General features: G+C 42.7%; 1 protein-coding gene across 6 annotated transcripts; it reads right to left on the bottom strand.

The window, feature by feature from the left end:
* Positions 1-128: 128 nt before the first annotated feature.
* On the bottom strand, positions 129-19,368 carry CERS5 (ceramide synthase 5). Of its 6 annotated transcripts, none has more exons than XM_052809857.1 (11): positions 19,109-19,368; positions 13,020-13,125; positions 10,765-10,895; positions 9,716-9,773; positions 9,053-9,103; positions 8,263-8,355; positions 6,776-6,904; positions 6,384-6,490; positions 4,344-4,500; positions 3,317-3,346; positions 129-1,508 (listed from the first exon to the last, which is right to left on the bottom strand). In XM_052809857.1, the coding sequence occupies exons 1-11, from the start codon at positions 19,306-19,308 to the stop codon at positions 1,356-1,358; spliced, it is 1,215 nt and encodes a 404-aa protein (XP_052665817.1). In that variant the 5' UTR covers positions 19,309-19,368; the 3' UTR covers positions 129-1,355. The 6 variants fall into 6 exon arrangements, 5 of the variants coding, with proteins under 5 accessions (XP_052665817.1, XP_052665816.1, XP_052665812.1 ...); XM_052809856.1 differs by lacking the exons at positions 3,317-3,346; positions 19,109-19,368 and adding exons at positions 10,108-10,135; positions 11,561-11,645 and having other exon boundaries at positions 13,020-13,127; XR_008238504.1 differs by having other exon boundaries at positions 1,394-1,508; positions 3,317-3,414.
* Positions 19,369-21,332: the final 1,964 nt, after the last annotated feature.

Genomic DNA, 21,332 nt, shown 5'->3' with positions numbered 1-21,332 from the left:
GCGTGGTGTGTGCCCCAAAGAGCGCCAAACGGTTCCCCTTTCATCCTAAAAAAAGTGCTGCTCAGGGGCAGCACCTGAGCCTAGCGTCAGGCAGCAGTCCCCCTGCTCAGAATCACAGAAAAGGGGCATACGGTCTCCTTGATTTTATTTTCTCAAGATGAAACATGTCAAACAAGTTTCTGAAGCATCTTTTAATCGGAGAGAAGAGTAAACAATGGTATAAAATGGTAACAACTCAAGAATTTTCCAAAATTCTGCTCATGATTGACACACAGATCTTCCATTGCCCCCAGGTACCATTGAGTAAAAAAAAAACAAACAAACAAACAAAAAAAAGAAGCAAAGCCCATGGTGTGGCTGCCTTTCCAGCCCGGTGACTCCTCCACACAGTTGCAAAATGAGAGCAGCAACATTCACTTCTGTCTTAAGAGTACAGACAGGCAGGACTGAAACATCTTATTTCATGGAAAGTTAAACACAGCCCACCAGTACTGGTCCACCCTCAAGTCCTAGCTTAGCCAACCGCATCCAGTAGGTCTAGAAACATCTTCAAAACCACAACTTGCAACAGGAAAAAAAAAAAAAAAAATTTAAAAGGCATGTATTGTGACAGTTGTCTTAGGGGCAATAAACAACCCCCCTCCCCCTTTTCAGAAGGCTGTAGTCAAGACTTCAGAGGGGCTTGCAGCACCAAAATAGGCAGCAAATGCTGGCCTGGTCCCTCGTGACAGCAGAGATATAAGCTATAACCACCTTAGTGTATAGCACCCCGATGGTAAGTTAGAACAACGGTTCTGGTGTAGCACAGTCCAGTTCAAAGCTTGGCTGTAGTCCAGAGCGCTCACAGCAGGACTGAGAAAAAGAGTCTCTGCTACAAACAGGGTAGCTTGGACACAGAACCACGGGACCCTGCGTTCTCCATGCTCTTTAAGTGGCTTCTGGAGTAGATCAAGGAGATATGCTGAACCTGCTCTGGAGCAAACCATCACTGAAATGGCACCGTAACCCTCCTGTGGTCAGCAGCCAGCCTAGTCCAAACTTGTTCCACCTTGAGTTGATCCTAGTAAAAACCAGTTTGTCACAAAACAAAAACACCTCTGCAAATATCGATGGGACTAAGGTTTAAGTACAAAATGGCTTAAAGTGAAATCTGCAGCTTTGTTTTTGCCCTAGTCATTGGCTTTATCCCTTCTGTTGTGCAAAGCCTCTGACTGGTCTGGATTGTGCCCGTTTCAGATTTGCTGGAGGTTTCTGGGGAAGGGGTATCTTGATTAAAGATCACTTGGGAATGTGGAGCTCAACACATCTAGATATTTAAAGATAAGTTCGTGTCTGCTCAAGGCCAACCCACAGCCTTACTCCTCTTCTGTCCACTGGCCACTAGCCACATGGCCATTAATGCGGTTGGAGCCATTACTTGAAGTGCTGAAAACTCCTTTTGTGCTGTTGGAAGTCACATCCTCCTCTTCAGAGCTGCTCTCTACATCACTGCGGTCATCTTTTGATACCTAAACATTTCAAATGAAATTTTGTAGGGGAAAGGGGAGAAGGGGAGTTGAAAAATTCACAGAAAACAGTAGTTAGAAGTTTGCGCCCATGCGATTAACCAGCTTCAGTCAGTTACATTTAGCTTCTACATTTGATTCTGAATCACTTCAAACTCACAAGGAGGAACCTGGCATCACATACAGAATGCAAGACACAGACACTGAAAATGACAATTTGGAAATACGAGTTCCATTTTCCAAATAACTCTGTACATCTGTGAAAGCACTATACTTTTTTTGCTCTCACCAGATCAGAGGACGCTACAGATCTTTGGTTGTTCTTGTCTTCCAAGAGCTGGGGGGGGAGGGGGGGGGGGGAGTGAGTGAGCGGCTGCGTGGTGTTTAGTTGCTGGCTGGGGTTAAACCACGACAAGCTGCATTCTAGATTGCTTAAAGGCTGCTCTTCCAAACAACAAATTTGTTTTGAATCAAAAAACTTCTCACACCATAATCATCCATGGGTATGATGAATAAAAACCATGTATATATCAGTTTTAGAGAGAACTTTTTGTCCTACAGGGAGCAGCTTTGATATTTTAGAAATTAACCAGCTATATTTACCACATTACTGTTTGCACAAAGTGCCTCCCATTTTCACAGCTTGTGGTTCATACACGAGAACTCATTTACGAGCAAAAGCCTGTTTGGACAGGGCTGTAGAACAAAGACAACTATCTAATCCAGCAAACGCCCGTTAGGAACAGAAGGAGCATCTCAGCCCAGAGATCTAGATCTGCTTTACAGGGTTATGCCTTTAGTTAAAAGACTGACTGCAAATCCAGCTGAATTTGATTTGTACGTGGGATTTTGAACCTTTGGAAGCAGATCCAGGCGCACGTTGCTGCCAGCTGCTCCGAGTGCCACAGGAGGGCACTGTACCAGCACTGCAGAGCCGACCGCACCAGAAGGTGAAGGGAACAGATCACAAGCCCGGCCCTAACAGCAAACAAGCACCTTGGTTGGTGGCGGGGTGCCAGAACCATAAACTCACCAGTGCTGAGCAGTGACTGCGTGAATGGCCCGTGCTTCGCACACCCCAAGGCAGGCTCTCCACACTTCTGCCTCTGCAACTAATAGCCCTCATTTACTTAATGTGCAAGCACTTTGCGGCTAGCACCTTTGCAAGGATTTCATTCTACTCTGCTTGCTTTGTGTCAGGGTTAGGGCTTTCCAACAGCACCAGGCAGGAAGTTTTTGAACTCAAGGGAAGATCTGGCAGAAAGCCAGGTAAAGTTAATGATCTCCAGGATTGGTTTTGACAGGCCTGCTGGATGTCCTGGCTTCTGTCTGTTGCCAGAACTTTTTATATCCTTCCCCACTCTCCTAATACGTCTGGAAGTTCAAAGAGTCACTGGAAGCAAGCAGAAATACCTCAAAAGTTTTCCCATTATTTGGGGGACAAGCGACCGTTCTACTCCTTTTGCAAAAAGCATTGCATTTCTCCTGTCCTCTTCCACTCAGCACAGTGTTAATGAACACTAAAGACAGATACCAGAGTCTCTGTGGGCGTATAAAAGCAGAAAGGTGAAGGTCATGCAGCCAGCTGACAGTAGATTAAGAACAAACCCCAGGACACTGCTTTGACCTTTGGAAAAACCTGCATTTTAGCACACTGTCAGAACCAGCACTGTATCAACCAGGGAGAGAAACACTTTAAGAGAAGGCACCAGCCATCTAAAGCCTCAAGACCATAGCTTTGCTTTTGTCTTAGCCTTGAAACAGACACAGATGTGTTTCAGTGAACAAACAGAAGCACAGATCACACTTACATGCAAAGGATGAAACTGTCCAGCTCCAATCTGGCACAGAGAAAAGGAGAAAAGAATGAAGAAGACAGAGCTTACAGTCCTTTCTCTGGCTAGGTCACCTGGACAGGAGAGAACCAAGGAAAGGAAAAAGATGTAGACCCCAGGATACAGAAACAGCTGCAGACCCAGAAAATAAGACATTTGCAGTAGCAGCTGTGGGGAACAGATGAAAAGATCTTGTGCATACTCTGAAACATGCCTTCCCCGCACCATCACTGCCACAGACAACTATGCTATAAATATTTTTCAAGGTTACATTCCAAGCGTAGGGGCAGCTAAGAAGTCAAACACAAAAAGTAGAGTCATAAGAGAAACTCCGATCAGAATACCAAATACCTGGTTAAAGAAAAAGCACTTGTGCTATGAAATCCGCTGTAGCTCTCTGGTAGCTGCAAAGGAAATGGCTTCTCTTGATGGGTAGGCTGGGTGTCAAGTTAGTTCCTAGATTGGGCTAGACTGCAGCCCATTAGCCCGTGACAACCAGCAAACTCCACTACATTTCTGATAACCCCTTCTCCTCTGCGTGCTGCAGGCTCAATGTCTGGCCTGCACTGACAGCGAGAAACCTGTGTTAGTGCTAACAAGTGGAAGATGCAGAACCCTCATCACATCCCAAGAACCAGCTGAAGTTGGAAAGTTGGAAAACATCCTGTATGATTGTTCAAAAAAGAGCCGACTACTACCTTAAAGTCCAAAGTACGTAACAAGTCTGTCATCAGCACTATTATTACAACATCTGAACATACTGGAAAATGGTGCTATTTCCCTGCATGACCAGAACAGAGAAGAAAGCATCCCTGCCTTTGCATACACCTGGCAACTCAAGTCTGCAGAGCAACCAAGGTGAAAAAACTACCATTCTACAAAGCACTCCTGATGCAAGCCCCTTGAGAACTAGTACCAGCCCTCACTGAAGAGCCCAGTTTCTCATGATTGCTTAACAGGGCTTGTAGGAAAGAGGACCCAAAACTGTCACCAGCAATCTTACCTTTCCCCGCATGAGGGCCTTGTAGGCAGTGCGAATGATGAGATAAGACCAGATGATATGCAACATCTGCAAGGTTATCAAAAGCCCATTGAATAACCACCATGAAGGATAAGGACCAATCAACTCCCAGCTTTCAAATAGGGTTGTATTCAAAATCCTAAAAGAGATCCAGAAACACATTACAGATCGGCTGTGCTGGTAACATGGCTTCCAGCTCTAAATTAAAATGACTGGCCAGATGCACAACAGTTTGTATCTCATTTAAGCATCTGTTGCTTTGCCTCTGTCAGAGTGGCAATGCAGCTAGTCTCTTGCCAGAGTTAGGAGACAGACTAAAGCTAATTAGAAACATTTGAACTGAGCAACAAACAGGAGAAGATGTGAATGTTCTGCAATTTGGTTACACATACAGATCTGCTGCCAATTTCCTTCTCAAAAGCATGAGCATTTGTAACAGTTTTACAGGAAGTGATGTCAAGCTGCACTGGTCATCAAAACAATGGTTAACACATTCATACTTGGGCAGTCTTCACCCATATTTAAAGATCAGGAAGGAATTTTGTTCCCAGCAGGCCTCCCTCCCTGTGCGCTATTCTCTTCCCTCAGATCTTTATAGATTCCTCCTGCCAAGCTGGAGGACTAGAAACTGCTTTATGGACAAAGCTTTGTGTTTTCTTTCATTACTGTTTTGCTGTTCTTGTCGCTGGGAGTTATTGCCAGTACTTAAGTAATTTAATAAACACTTTAGATTTTATGAAGTAGAGAGGTATGGAGAGACCTTTAAAGACATCATTAGTTTCACATAGCTTTTAACATTTCACAAGAAAAGAAAAACAAGCCTTTCAAAGAACTTAAGTCCCCCAAAACAGAGCTATAGAAACATCTAACTCAGAGCCAGTTTATGGGTTAATTAAATGCAATCCCAGAGATCTGTTGATGTTTTATACTACTAATTAGGGAAGGGAATATACGTGAAGTGAAATACCACAGGGTCTGCAATACTGCTGCAAGCTTGCCAGATTTCTCTACAAAGTTGAGGAATTACATTACAGCCAGTGGAAAATACATTAAAGATTTACAGGACTGCTGAGCAATAGCATGATGCAAAAGCATCACCTCGTGACAGACAACAGCTATAAAAACAATGACAACTCTCTCATCTGTCACTGGAAGGAGCCTATGAAGACATAAGAATTAAAGCTCTTCCTTATCCAGACTCCTTGGATGCATTTACTGGAAAACAAGCAAGAGCTGTAATTGCAACCCTGATACCAAAGCATAAGTATTGTTTCTGCCTACCGTCAAGACACCCAAAAAGAACGGGAATGCAAGCTGCCCACTGCCTAGGAAATAAATATATGCAGTAAAACCAAAATAACTTGAGTAATAATCAGTGTAACCAAATTTTCACCACACTCTCTCAACAGAAACAAGAAGTGGATAACAGCCCATCAACAGAAGAACCTCACCAAGCCTGACCTATTGAGGTGAGAAGGAATCTCATTATAGGGTGATTAGCTATAAGCCATTTAGCCAGGGTTTTACCTCCCAAGAAACTTAAGACCTATTTCAGGCTCTGAACGGTCACGACACAAAGATAGGACATGAGTGTCATAAGAATCAGAAACTGCAATGATGACTAAGCCAGATACTCAAAAATCAAGTTTACCTCAAGAGACCATGCCTCATTTGTAACTATTTCCAAAACTTCTTAAGAGAAGCAAACAACCCTTCAAGCCTTTCAGAGCACATACCAGCTGACTTGGCTCCAGCTAATAAGCACTGTCATCACTTTGCAGTAACAGGAGAGAGGCCAGCTGTGCATTAGGATGCTAGTCACTTTTCACACTCCCTCAGCTGACTGTTGAGAGGTTTCTTCATATGCCTAGTTGAACATACTGCTCCAAACAGTACTTGGGTTGTAGACAACTTCAGGCTGCCTTGAAGGACAGGCTGGAATGCTTGCAAGAAGTCTAAATACAAAGGCTTTGCTTAAAGGATTGGAAGAACAAACAAGACCTTACAGCTCAAGGTGCTTACCAGAAAGGATAAATGCCCAACCGTGTAACAATGAATACGACACCAAAGAGCATGAAGAAAGCATCACACAGACGTTGGTACTTGGCATAATTGGCTAGCTTTGCAGCCTAAAAGAGACAAGAAACATGAGAATATTATTCCCTTTGTGCACTCACGTAATTACCAAGCTATAGAGCTTCAAAAACCCTCAAGCCATCACATTTGTGAGGAGTTTGGAACATTTAGGGATTATTCTCAGCACTACAGCAGTTATGAGGAAAAGCTGACAAGGCAGGATCAGCGGCCCAAGTTTTATGGCATATTTAACACACTTTATCAAGAATGGGAAAGTCAGCTCGCTCTCCTGAGACCACACTAGCATTAGGTACACAAAGATTTGAAAGGAAACTCACCTCTAAAAGGAAATCTGATGCATCATGAAGGCACAGCACCAGAGTTCCAACCCGCACCATATTATTCATATAAGAGAATGTAATGAGTCCAATTGTAGCCAAATGATGGACGAACATGATCAGGAAGTCCTGGAAACAGAAAAAAAAAATGAATGAAGATTCTTTGGCTGTCAAACAAATACAAAGGTTTGGAACAGAGCCACAAAACTGACTAACTGGGGTCATAGGATTACTTCAGTTCAGATTCTGACTCTACTTTATGTAAAGCACAGCTTATCACACAACATCAACAATCATCACTAAAGGTTCCAGAAAGGTCTCTCACAGCATTTGTGCTCCTGTGAAGTCAGAACTCTGCATACACAGGCACAGCACAGTCTCTTTGGCACACACATGCAAGGTAAAGATAAGTATGCCTGCAGACCCCACTGAAAAGATTGACAGGACAACATATGGCCCTTATTTTTGCCTCCTTTTGGTTTTACAGCCATATTGCTAGTCCTTTCAGCTCTTGGCACAAATTTTAAGTACAATGCTGCTACTGTTGTCAGTGTGCAAAAGCCTGCCAGAGCATAGCAGGCATAGAACACAAGATAACCCAACAGGAAGAACTAGGCCACTTCATTAAAAAAATGTTTACAATGCACATACATTCAGGCTGTTTTCCAGTTTAGCTCCGTGGGTACAACACTTCCATGTCAATGTACCTTACCATGCTTGCAGTGGGGAATGTAATCCACTTTGTTAAAGTCAGAGTATGAAATTAAACATTATAAACAGTATCACAGATGCTGTTAATCACTCCCTTTCTGCAGCTCCAAGATACTCTGTAGTGCCTCACCTGCTAATATTTCAGTACAGAAAAAAATCCCAGGCAAACTTTTCTTTTTGAAGTCAGTGCAAGAGTTGGGATAATTTGCTACTTCACAGTTTGTGTAACAGAAGCAATAAACCATGATTTACTATGAACTGTTTTCCAACAGCAACAATAAGCCAAGTTCTAGAACATAGTGCAACGGAATTAAATTCCAGCAATCGCGACCAGTCATCATTCTGCTACACACACAGATGAAAAATTACTTTCAAAAGAACATTTATTATTACTTTAGTGTTTGCCATTTTCTCACCCGGCTCAGCAAGGTACTGCTTTGAGCATCTCATTTTCATGTTTTCTTGCAAGCCTTCTAATTAAATCTATTTTTACACAATGATTTGATAACTTTATTGGGAGGTATTGAGTGATTCTGTTCTTTCCCCTGGAAGGTGAAAGGGGCTCTCAAGGATATACCAGGTTGCGTATCAGGCTTGCTCCTCCCTTTTCCCCAGGACTGGGTAGCGATTACAGAAGGAGGTAGGCTACACAGAGATGTGAATGAGGAAGAAAATACAGTTATTACTATGCTTTAGCTTTACTGGCCAAGCACACTCACTTTTTGTTAGTCCTATCTATTCAGCAAAGTGGTTAGTGCAATTCTGGTTAATCTCACCTTCCGTTTAATGTCTGTAAACTGAGAAAACATGAGAGACCAATAGAAGGCCAGCTCCAAGATATAGTAATAATAAAGCCTGGATGTTAGAGGCTGGAAAACAAACAAAGATAGCACAGTTAGAAGACAAAGTACTTTAAAATTTACATGAAAAATTTTCCTTCCTTCCTTCTCATCCCACTCTGCTCCTCCAGAATGCTGAGGCATACGTTAAAAGATCCAGAATTAAGGTTTAGTAAAAACAAGCTTAAGCAACAGACGTCTTACTCTCAGCTTAGTCACACAAACATACTTGTGTGTTTGAGCTTTATTCAAAAGGAGTAAGATCCCCTTGTCAATATTTAAACTCATACTGCAGCCTCTTAGATTAGGAAAACCAGGCACTGAAAGAGACTGGTTGGCCTCTATACAATCATACTTGCTGCATAATGAAAATAACACTGTAAATAAATTATCAGTATAATTTTATGCATTTTTTTTCACTTTTAATAATCTCAGCAGCAAATAAACATAAAATGAATACGAACTGAGTCAGTTCTCTCTGAGGAAACACTGCTGTTCACGAATCTAACCAGGATCTGAAGACACAGAGTAAATGTCATCTTTGTGCCTTCCAAAAGGGATGGCCATTCACTCACAAGAAAGCTTACCAGGTTGCAACCTGTGCAGCATCCACCCCGCAGAATAATGAGAAGCACTCAAGTCTACTGAGTTTCAATCTGCTATCACCAACAAAAAATAAAAACTGAAATTGTGCAAAAAGTTGGAAGCTAGTAAGTTCATCTCCTACCTGAAAAGGGTAGTTGTACCAGCACTGTCGTGTGTCCCAAAACCAGGGTGCCTAACGGGAAAAAGATAAGTTATTATTCTACTGGGTTTTTTCTTCCCTATCATCTAAGGCAGTTGACCACTACAGTACTGTTTCACTGAAATTTTATCTTGATTCTACCATTCAAGCTAAATTTACTGTAAAACATCCTAGTGATGTAAAATAATCTTTCTGCAGTCAAAGGTGAGTTATACTGCAATGGAAATTCAAAGAATAATCATACAGCTCTAATAATAATAAAGACCCAAAGAGATGAATCTGTATCCCTTCAAGATGGGGATGAGAAAAAAATAAGCAGCTCTCCACAGCAAAAAAAACCCCAAACCACCAAGCCAGTTCTGTCCCATTCTGGGGTAACGTAAGATTCTAATATTTCCATAATGACAGATCTGTATAGAAGCTTTCCTATAGTGTAAAGAAGGTCCTTAAACAGAAACCCCAGGATCCCAAATAAGGGAACATAAAGATGACTATCACCACTAAACCCCCCTTGTTTTAAGCTAGGTGTAAGCACTGAAGAAGTGACACAGGTAGTCAAACCCCCTAAATTTCAGCAGGACAGCCATAACCCAGCTGCATGCCACACAGAACAACAAGGGGGAGAGGGATGACAGACCAACTCACCGTCCAGAGAAACCTGATTCCATAAAAAAATATACTTAAATAAAATGTAAATCTCCACCTGGAAAAAGAAGCAAAAATTAAACTTATGAAATAGAAATAGCTTCTGGCTAACATCTGTAACAAAAACTGGAACAATTGTGAAAAAACCCAATTCTGACACCTGAAAAGCTTTCACCCCCAAATGGTAATCCTTCATTTGTAAACATTTCATGTAAGGATAAACCTATTTAAGAGTTTTCACACCACACACAAATTTGCATAAACAGCCAAGTTTGAAATAAAGTTCAGAGTGAACATGCATCATTCATATGCTTTAATATACAATAACAAGATAACAAGATAAGTCATTGTTATCCAGAAGGTATCCTAATACACGTATTTGTCCCTCTTACCTTGTGGCTTTAAGTAGACAAAACCATACTGGGGGGAAGAATTAATATGAAGAAAGTTACTGGAAAGGAAAGAAACCAGCACAGAAGAAATAACAAGTCAGGAAAAAATATTCAGATGCTACTACACTAACAGAGGTAACTGCAAGCATTCAGAAAGAAACAAAGAACAAAAGAATGAACTGAAATGAAAAGAACAGGAATCCAAGAAGTGTCTGTATAAAAGTATATACATCATCATATAAGCCATAAGGTCATTCTGTCTGGGAACAAATGCTGGTCTACAACATAACTGTGCAGACAGCAGACTTGTCTTCAGTATCATTACTGAAGTTGTGCATATGCATACATGCACATACATGCACACTGAAGTGCTATGTTTGCATTAAGGACTTAGTCCACTATCTAAAGCGGCTCATCATTGACAGGAATAAGTCCTGTACACGTGTCCTGGTCTCTCATGCACATATACAAAATATTTTAGAATACCGAGTTCTAAAAAGCCCTCCTAACTTTTCATGTGCTTATATAAGAATTTATCTTCCACCAGCCAACCCCAACTAGTTTAAATTAGCAGCTGACCACAGTTTCAGTTAGAAGAGAGAACATACAGCTGGAGCTTTAAGACGAAGCCACATCTTGGCCTCTGCACAAACATACATGCTCTCACAAAATTTAGTGAGGGTGGTGGGTTTGTCCTGGTTCCTCCGATGACGAAACCAGCGCTGGATCTTTCGAACATCCCAGTCTAGCTGCTTTGACAAGCCTTCTAACCTTTTTCCATCTGGAGACTGAAGGAAAATGAAACAAGTGTCATTTCTCCTACTTCTCAACCTACTTTTGGTCTGAGATCCCCTCTGTACTATGACAGAAATGATGCACAGATAACAAAACCCACACACTAGGAAGGCACTAAATATAGACTAGAAGCAGGAACCCATTGCCACAAATGTTCATTCAAGTTTAACCTTCATAAGCCACTAATTACTTAATTATTCAGAATGCTTTTGGTTTTACAGTTCCTCATCTATTTCATCACTTGACAGCACATTATGACAAAGAATGCAATTGTTCTGTTTCTTAATTTGGGGGGAGGAGCTTTTAATGCTGTCTTGTCCTACCTGTCAAAACTTGCACATCAATTCAAACACTCCAGAACTCAGGAAGATCAAAGCTGAATTTAAGGGTTGCTACTCACTGCAAGTTTCAGGAAACTTTAAAGTAAGAGCTGGTTTAACACACTAGATATTTCTATATTCCAAAAGGGCATCATAGAGATGGCATTATTTCCATTAACAAAGTTTAGAAATAAAATTAAATTTGAAAACTGAAATAATAATTGTATGATAAAGAATATATCACTGTTCTCTGACTGGAAACTACTGGCAGTTTATTTGGTGGAATAATGACATAAATGGATTTATAAGAGACAAAGTGAACAAAACCTGATAACTACCTCTAAAATGGCCCAGTGGTGAGATAAGCCACGTTAGTTTCAGACCAGTGTCCTTTTAACAAGCTCTGCCAGGGAGCTCTTACAACTGAAAGATGATAAACACATTTTACTACTTGAGTTACATACAAACCCCAAAAAACTAAGCAGAATGCTGATTTAATAAAAAGTCACCAGACTTTTCAACTGAAAAGCAGAATATTCTGTCATTGACTTTCAGTATTGAGACCATGACTTTCCTGTAATTCCATCACAAACAGATCTCTCTGCACTTTACTGGGCTTTAATGGTTCGGGCTACCTGACGCTTCTGCATTGGAAGCGTACCTGCCTCAAAGGAGAATTTACACAGCTCCAATTTCAGAACAGCAATGAAATTTTTCCCCTGCATCAGTGACACCCTACATTCTGATTCTCCAAATCCAACAGCAGACATAAGCATACTTGTACAGTTAAATGCAGCTCTGTTTTCATAAGCTAGATAAATTGTGCACAGCATGCATCCTCATGGGTTTCCTAAACGTTAATTTCAAGGACATCCCCCACATAAAAGTCCTCCCCAGAAATGGCATCAAATCATAGGGACTTTTCAGTTCACACGTCATTCCAAATACCTCAAAACTTTAATGTTCCCATGAGGCAAGTTTTAGTAAGGTTTTTATAGAATTTCTCTTCCATTCACTGAGCGCTTTATCTGCTCCACTCAGAATGAAGTTCAGCATCACCAAATCAGAACATAAAACCTTCCATTTCATTATCTTTAATGAAAATCTATCATGCTGTCTGCGTGGATTTCACTGTCAACATTCAACAGAGTACAGACAGTGTGGAATTCTGTAATTCTGAAGTGAAGAAGCACTGTCAGCTTAAGTGAAAGAAAGGCCATGAAACAATCAAAAGAAACACCTACTGTCAACATTAAATGTCCTACCCTTTATCAGGGCACACTTCCATTGACTGAACGCTTTCCTTAAATAACTGACTTCCTCTGTTGGCAGCTGTTGTCCAATTCCACAGTAGATGGCAAAAATAAGAGGAAGGCATTGACCCAACTGGCCAACAAAACCAGCAAAGAACAGATCTCAAGGAAAAGAGTAGCACTTTTCCAATAGAAAGATACTGGGAAATTTCTTGTTAAGCCAACAGTTACCACCTGTTACAGGAGTTACAATTTGGACAAAGGCAGGAAACTAAAGGAAGAAGCCTCGTACCTTTTTAGAAAGACAACATTTTTTTTATTCAAAAAAATATTCTTCTGTGCACAAAAGTACAGGTCAGCCATAAAGAGAATTTACTTTGCTACAAGAAGGACATGCCAGAGAAAGTAAAATAAGAAAGAGCACACTCATTGTGCATGCACAGTGCAAAATGCATTTCTCAAACTAGAAAAGTGGAAGCAAAAAGTCCTCCTATACTCTTACTTATAAGCCTCCGTTTCTAGCAGAATTTGAAGCATGACTCACCTTAGTGATGGATGTAAACACTTTTTCTAAAATTGCATTGGGCTGGGCTCTGTGAGGTCCACTGTCTTGAATGCCAAGGTTTATGGCACACGGCTTGGCAATAAACCTGAAAGAGTTCCGAAGAAAGGGCTAGATTAAAAACAAGGTATCTATTTCCCTCCTCCACCTACATCACAAGGACTTGTCACGAACTGCAAAACCTATCCAAAAAGCTTCTGAAGATCCCCACTCACTTTGCTTAAAGAAACTTCACAGGTGAAGGAATATCTTTTATTAGTCCAAATGGTAATTGCAGACAGTACACACATCTAAAATGAAAAATTGAATCTTAATGTCCTTGCCTTGTAACGATCAGAATGTGCTCCCCCAGGGTGATTCTCATTACTCAGAAATAAAATAATAGATCACTGATAGGAGTCCTCTGCGAACATAAATGCTAGAGCCCTTGTAGCCCTACAAAACGCCTTATTTCCAGAATGTGCCTTGGTGTCGCATAGCTCAGAAAAAAGGGAAGTTGCAGTGACACAGTTCCTAAAAGACACACAGTTTTGCGTTTTGGGCTTTTTTGTGTCTTCAGGAAAAATAAAGTGGCTTGTTTCCTTCGGGAGAGTGAGGCAGCTGTAAGAAGTCATTCAGTCTGAAACACCCAAGATCTCAGTATTTCACTCAGCCCTGTATATACCATGTATTCCAAAAGCTGACCTAACACTTTGCGAATTTTATAGTACAGACACTCTGAAAATAAAACTGGTTTTGCAACTAAAATGCATATATACACATTCAAAAATTATTAGGTTTTGCTGTACCTGTGTGTCAAAATGGGCACAGGATTCTAAGGAAGACGCATGTGTTACCTGAACATGCGAGTTGTTTTCTCTCCTGTTGGTGGGCAAGAAAGGGGGGTTTCAAGGAGCAATTTTTATTATTTTTTAATCAATTATTTAGAGAGAGAGCACGCAAAGAACCTGTTTCTCAAAACCGATTTTGAAAAGCATACATTTGCATCATTAAATCTATTCTGCTTTGAAAGAGAGATTGTTTCAGAGACAACTGAAGACAACAAATTACACGTGTTCCATTTAGCAAACTCAGAGTGCCATCAAGCACGAAATGCTGCTTTTTCCAACCACTACATTTGTTACCATTTCTCCTTGTGTTTAAAAGGAAAGATTAAAATTCAGGAGAATCATGACTATAAGCATTCCAACAGCAATCATTCTTGGGAGTACACTGTTAGTACTTCGGTAACAAACAGCTATGACTGCATTTAAGAACAGACACAGGTTGTGGGGTTTTCCCCTTGAGAAATTACAGATCAGCTCATGACTAATCCTAAAGGAACTCCCCTGCTCTCAGAAAATACTGAACGAGTAATACACCGTGGCCCCAGGTCTCACTGTCCTGCCCCATTTCTTCATATGTCCTGTTCATTTCAACAGTCATAGCTTTAAAAAGAAAAAAAAAGAAAAGAAAAAAAAAGGAAAGAGTTATTTCCTTTCAGCTTGGCTCAAAAGGCTCACTGTTTCCTCTATAATCTAGACCACCAGCCTGAAATCATGTTGTGATGTTATGAAACATTTGGCTAGACCCCCATAAAAGCGTACATCTTTATACTCTTCTTTCCTACAGGATATACCACAACAACAGCAAAGAAGTACACATGTGCAATTACAGGATGCCAAATATTTTTATTTCATTTTCTGGGACACAGTGCTTATAGGTCTATTAAAAAATATCCTGGCCTGAAGATACTCAGTTTGTGTCAGTTTCCTCACGCAAGACAGGAAATATGAAAAATCTAAAAACCTGCACATTCAATTAATTTATTATTCAGGACAGTCTTCTTTTGTTTCAAGAACAAGCAAAGAAGAGAAGGAACGGTTAAGAAAGCTCACAGTGATCCATACAAAGTTTTGGCATTATTCTAGAGTTCAAAACCTGAAGCATCAAGGAAAGAAGAAATGGCATCTCCTCAGAAAAAAAAAAATGCAGAAATAATTCATTTGGGGACCTAAAGATTGGGGGAACAAAAAAAAAAAAAAAAAAAAAATCTTTGCATGAAACTATTCCTGAACAGTAGGCTTCCTTCACTAGCAGGCTTAGGGAAAAAATACAGATGTTTCCAGAAATTAGGGAAAAAATAAAAATCAAGAGTAAACCGCAGACTACAGATAGAGCACAGGACTCCAGTTACTCAGTCAAGCATGCGGGTGACCAAAGAGCAAACAAAAAAAAAACCCACAAACATTTCTAGGTGCACAGAAGCAGACTGACATCAACACAAACAGACAAGTCACAACAACGGAGGCAATGGAGGTAGCCCCAGTCACAGCAACAGGAAGGAAAAAGGATGGCAGCAATGGATTTCATTGCTTTTAAGGAAGTCTAACCCAATGCTATAATGTAGCTTCTCTAACTCCGCAAGTAATGGTTTTGTGCAATGGAACTGCAAGTGACAACTGTCCTTCCACAGGGCTTCCTGACTAGCCATGCAAGGTGTTTTTACCTGGGCTGGGCACGGCTGGCTCATGCTCATGAGTCCACTGAACAGCCACGGTCCAATTGCTTTGACCAGTCACTACCTTGGCGGTGGAATATAAAGTGATCAATCCTGTTACCAGTCAGAAAAATATCAAGATGACATGCTATTTCCTTTAGGTATCCATTACGGAAAACTCACACTTAAAACCTCTATGGCATTTTATTTTTGGCCCCAGAATAGGTTTTCAGGTGTGCAAGTTTTGCACTGTATCCCCCAGAGAAAAAAAATCTGCATAGCAATAACAGTTAAGCACAAAAAAAAAAGGCTGCCCACACAGCAGGATTTCCATTCTTGGGGATATTCAAAACTGAACAGCACAAGGCCATGAGCAACCTGACTTGACTAAAACATTGGCCTTGCTTTGAGGAGTGGATTGGACAAGGTGACCTCCAGAAGTCCCTTTTAATCTAAATTATTTTATGATGCCACAGAAATCCTAACTGCAGCAACTATTCCCAAGGTCAACTTACTGCCACACCTTACCTTCCCAGCAAGGAATTATCATCACTTAAATACTTACATTACACTTTTCTGAACAGGTATCTGCTCACTGGCTTAAGTCATACCTACCAAGCTACCTTTTTCACACTAGTTATTAAGACAGACAGACTGATTTTGAAACCAACACCAATTTTCAAGTACATGGACTCATATGTTATAACAAGTAATTCTCAGGCATGTTGTACTTCACAAACCCAAAGGCAGAATCCTTCTTTATAGAACATTCAGGTTTGTCTGGTGACTTCCTATTACAGCTCTGAAAAGGAAGAACAATCTACAAAATAGTAAGATTTAAAAAGTACGCACTCAAAGTAAGAGTTCGTCTTTCCATAATCTCTCAGTTTCACAGTGTTAACATTAAACCACCTCATTCCACAACTGTCCCTAATTTTCCAGACAGACCTGATGAAGTAACATCACTTTTTTTCTCCCCCCCCCCCCCCCCCCCCCCAGCTTGAGCACAAGCTGCAGATCCTTCCTCAGACCTGTAGAGTAACAAATATACCTGTTACTGAAGGGCATTCCAGTGTAATTATAAACACATCATATGAATATCAGGCTCCAGGTTTTTGCAGATACCTGGGAAATTTTTTTGCGCCTGCAGTGGGACAAGATGTGTAAGGAGAAATAACAGCAAGTATAATCAAGAAAACAAACAAACAACAAACTAGTGGTCAGAAGTCCTTCTTTATCTTGCCTGCACAAAAATCCACCCCCCTACCATGGAGTCAGGACTTTACCTTCCTCTATGAGTCTTGCCTGATCTCTGTAGTCATATACTTCCCACAGTCAGTCAGCCTAATGAATATTTTACCAACATCATGATGCAAAGGTTAAATAGGAGCATTCACTAACAGAAATATGTGTCAGCATTACAAGTGTCAGTGTCACAAAAGCACTTCCTCACACTGAAAATCTACAGCAAGAGGAGAAAGAAAAGAAAGAAACGAAGCTAAAACAAAGGAGCTGCACAAGTATATAATTCAAGTTCTGAGTCATCAAGTCCAACTGCCAAATGTGTGTCAAGGAAGACATTTGACACAATCATCCCCAAAGCCTGAATCAGGGTATATGCACAATGGGATTTTATTAAGACAAATATGAACTTTTGTGACATGTTCAAAGTGGCAGGAGGAAAGAGAAAAGCATTTCTTAAAAAATAGGGTCTTTTAAAATAAACATACTAACTGCCCTGGATGTTGCGTTCACAATCTGCTTTCACTTCAGGATACCACCATTAAGACACACTATAGCAAAGACACAGCTGAAAAAAAGAAACAACCCTCTCAGGAACTAGGCCATGGTCTCTAGGTTTTACTGTGTAGGCGGATGACCTAATTTGTCATTTTACTCCTCCCTAAATTAACACTGCAAAAGAAATTTCACAAACCAGGTAGATATTATCAGGATAAAGCAATTGCTACTGGGAGGACTACATTGCTAGGTGCAGTAGGATGCGCTGTATCTCTCCTAACATCTCATACTCCAGAGCACAGAGAATCTTTTGCACTTCTTCCCCAGTAAGACACCTGGACTAAACAAGGCTTGGAAAGCAAGGAGACCTTCCCACAATATCCCGTTCAGGGGGATCATTCCGTCCCACAACTTCCTTTCCTTGTCTGCTGGCAAGTATGAACATTTGGCCAAGACTAGCAGTAGCACACCAAGCTGAGATGAGATTTTTGGCACTGCCACATGTGTTCCTGGGTCCTCTGCACTGGTTTGACCTGCCAGTAGTTTTCTGAAGCTTTTTTTTTTTTCCCCCCAAGGGCAGAAAGGTAAGATTTGAGAAAAAGAGTGCTTCTCAAATTTCTCTCCTACCCTGCTGACCTGCTTCATTTTTCTCCACAATTCACCTATCTTTTTTTACTTCACCCCAGTCCCCTCCTCGTTTAATTTCTGAAAGCTCAAGAGAATTCACACTCCTTGCAGTAAACCCACAAAACAAAACCAACCTGATTCCTACCAGCTTTAGTCCTACAGCCCTTTTCATGCTTAGAAAGACTTCTGCTCTTTCAATGTAGAAATTTAAGATTAAATCAATCTTTAATGAACTACCTGAACAGGAATACAAGGTGTCTCGGTCTGCCTCACCTAACGGTTCTCCTAAATAAGCTGCTTTACTAATTAGTATCTATGTCACCCACACAGTCTGCCCTGCGTGTGGCTGTAAGAGATACACATCATGGAAAGGATAAACCTCTGCCCCAGGGAAGAGTTATTATTATATGTTTATGGATACTCAAGTAAGTGAGAAATACTTTATTACACCTGTTTATGGGCAGATATGATGATCTGCATGCACTTCTGTCATGCCCGAGATGCAGGGGATCCACAAATTGTTGAATAATATACTAGGCCATGTGAACAAGTCCTATGTCCTCACCCAGGAACTCGCGAGGAAAGTACAATAAAGGCAGAGACCAGCAACACAAGCAAACCAACTGCAGAGCAGCAGCAGCCAGCTGTCTTTCACTCGCCCAGCCGAGGTTCTCCTGGACAGGCGGAGAAATAAAAAAAGTGAATTCCCCAGACTTTCTGCTTGCACTACCTCAGCATAAGGTACCACTAGCACTGGAGGAGCCTCTCGGGATCCAAAGCCAAGGGAGAGAGAAGCCCTACGGGTTTCTGTATGTCGTGACAGACACAGAGAGGTTTCCCGGGACAGGTTTTCCAGGGTTACACAAAATTCCCTTTCCACGCAAAAAGAGCCTCGGGAGACACCGCGGGCGGAGAGCCCGCCACGCCTCCACAGAAGGCCTCCGCGCCGTCCGAGGGTCGAACGGGGGGGGGGGGGGGGGGGCCCGGCCCGAGCCTCCCCTCCGGTCCGGCCCCGGGGCCGCCCGCCGCTGCCGCCCCCCCGCCCCGAGGCGCTCCACGGCCCGTTGCTAAGAGACACCGGCGGCCTCGCCGCGCGCTCGCCCCCGAGGCGGGAACGGGAGGCGTCCCGGTCGCCTCAGCCGCCTGAGGGGCCCCCTCAGTCGCCTGAGGGCCCCGCCGCCCCCCCGGGGGAAAGCCCCGCGGCAGGGGCGGTCCTCACGCTCACCTCTCGAAGAGCAGCCGCACGGCGAAGATGCCGAGCGCCAGCGGGAAGGCGGAGAGGACGTGGCCCGCCCGCGGGTACTGCAACCCACTGCCCGGCGGGCCCGGCTCCCCGGCCAGGTCCGCCCACGTCACGTTGTGCGGTAGCCAAAAGCGCTCATTCCAGAACCAGGCCCGCAGCGCCGCCGCCGCGGCCGCCGCCATCTTCCGCCTCCTCCCTCCCTCCGCCTCCCTCCCGGCGGCCGCAGCTGAGGCGGCCACCGCAGCCGACAAGCGGGGCGGCACCGCGAACCAGCCCCTCCCTCCCTTCCTTCCCCGCGCCGAGGGGCGCATGCGCAGACCGGGCGCGGGGTGGTGGTGTTCGGCCGGCCACGCCCCCCCGCCGCGGACCGTTAGCTGGGAGCAGGCGCAGTGGCGGGCTCGCCTCTGAGGCACGGCGGCGCGCGCGCGCGCGCTCCCGTCGTCCCCTCAGCGCTCCCTGAGGGGGACGCGGCGCGAAGGCGGCTCGTTACGGGTTTCCGAACCCTCGGGGGTTTTTCCACCAACAGAGACGAGTTGTTCTGACTGGAGAAAAAAAAAAAAAAAAAAAAAGTCCTCAAGACAGTCTTTAATAGGGCCTAAAGCATGCGCTTCTGAGGAGAGTCCGGTCTCTTTCCCCGGGAAGGCCCCGGCTGAGGGAGGCGCCGAGCCTAGCCTGAACGCTGCGGAGGCGGTTGCTGCTCAACTCCGGTAGATAAACCACCTCCCCCTCATCCCCGAGGGGCTGGATTCCTCAGACGGGCTCACTGCGCGATTCACTCACCTCTGAAAGCAAGGGCCCCAGCGCTGCAAGCAGGATAGGGCAACTTCTCATGTGAAGAGTTTATGGTAAGATACCAGGATTAGTTTTACTAGTATTAATAGCCATGTGGTTTAACATTTAAGCACAAAACAGGGAGGGAGGGGTACACTGGTTGGCAAAGTGTAAGATACTCCTTATAGCTTTTAAAACATTAAGAAAAAATTAGTGGTTTAGCGTGACAGTCTTCGGATGAGGGTAACCAAGTAACAAAGCCTAGCCTTTGTGTAAACTTTTCAATCAGGTTCTCAAAAATCTCCATAAAGGTGGTCAGCATGAACTTCCTTGTACATTGTAGCAAATGATCCATCTTTCATATAATAGCTCTTTTGGCATCTGCCCAGTTGAGAGCAAATTAAATGGCCCATTAAGCACTCAAATAGTATGATAACCAATAGATTCAAGAACAGGCTAGTTCATGATCTGATCACTTTTTTTTAATCAACGACTTTATTTAAAAGTACCACTTGTACTAATTTCTCCTTGTTCAGCCAGTCTGAACACTAAGGGTCCTTGTATCTCAGAGACTCACAGATGCCTCAGATTTAACTGGAACTAATGATGCATACCATTGAAGTCTCTGGTAACTGCAGCCAGTATTGCTTTAGTATCATGTAACTGGGGATGCATTGTAAAATACAATTGTGTTTCCCAAGAAACAAGCAGTAAGCATATTCAGTAAATCCAAGTCCACAACAAATATTCTTCCCTTCCTTTTCAAATACACTTAGCACAATTTCCAGTGAGAAAGATCTCCAGTTGCTTAGTAATTTTGAGGAAATCTGATACCAAGTGGATTTTGTTAGGAAGAGAGAAAGGTTACAGAAAGCAGCATGTGCTTGCACATCAGCTTTCATAGTTTTGCAATACCTCTATCTGTATAAATCAAGTCTTACTTCTCCCTTAAAAAGAAAGAAAAATTAGCAGTAGGTCGTACATCTCATGATGTGCAACTGCTAATACCTTCCAGGTAGATAGCAGGGTTCTTTTCCCTTCTCTCCCTCCTTCCCCTGTGTACATGTCATACACACGTGTGTTTTCTCATGCTGCTGCAGGATGCTTACTGTATTTCTTCTAGGTCTTAGCCCCTGTCTATCCCAACCAAACCCACCTCAGGCTTAAGGGAAGATAACTGCAATACAAAGCGGCTTATAGGAAGGGGGGGAAAAAAAAACCCTCTCAGTTGACCTCAGCTTCCATGCCTGAGAACCACCTGAAGCCAGAAATGGAAGCATAAAATACCTGCACATCCTTTTTTCTTTTGCCCATCCTGTTCTAATACCCCTTCCATAACGCTCTTGCATACGAGAGCACAATCTGCCCATTTGACTGTCAACCAGAAAAAAAGTGGATACACAGTGTCACCTAGTGGCACCAGAAAAATCACTGG

Source organism: Harpia harpyja, chromosome 15 (assembly GCF_026419915.1).
Source record: "Harpia harpyja isolate bHarHar1 chromosome 15, bHarHar1 primary haplotype, whole genome shotgun sequence".
Taxonomy (NCBI): Eukaryota; Metazoa; Chordata; class Aves; order Accipitriformes; family Accipitridae; genus Harpia; species Harpia harpyja.
This window is presented reverse-complemented; position numbering and strand designations above follow the sequence as displayed.

Bases quoted from the DNA above. Each gene is read 5' to 3' on its own strand.
- CERS5 (XM_052809857.1), bottom strand. From the start codon at position 19,308: ATGGCGGCGGCCGCGGCGGCGGCGCTGCGGGCCTGGTTCTGGAATGAG. The intron at 10,896-13,019 runs GTGAGTCATGCT...ATTTTCCTTCAG, and splicing joins TGTTTACATCCATCACTAAG to TCTCCAGATGGAAAAAGGTT. The intron at 1,509-3,316 runs GTAAGTGTGATC...TGAAATGTTTAG, and splicing joins GACAGTTTCATCCTTTGCAT to GTATCAAAAGATGACCGCAG.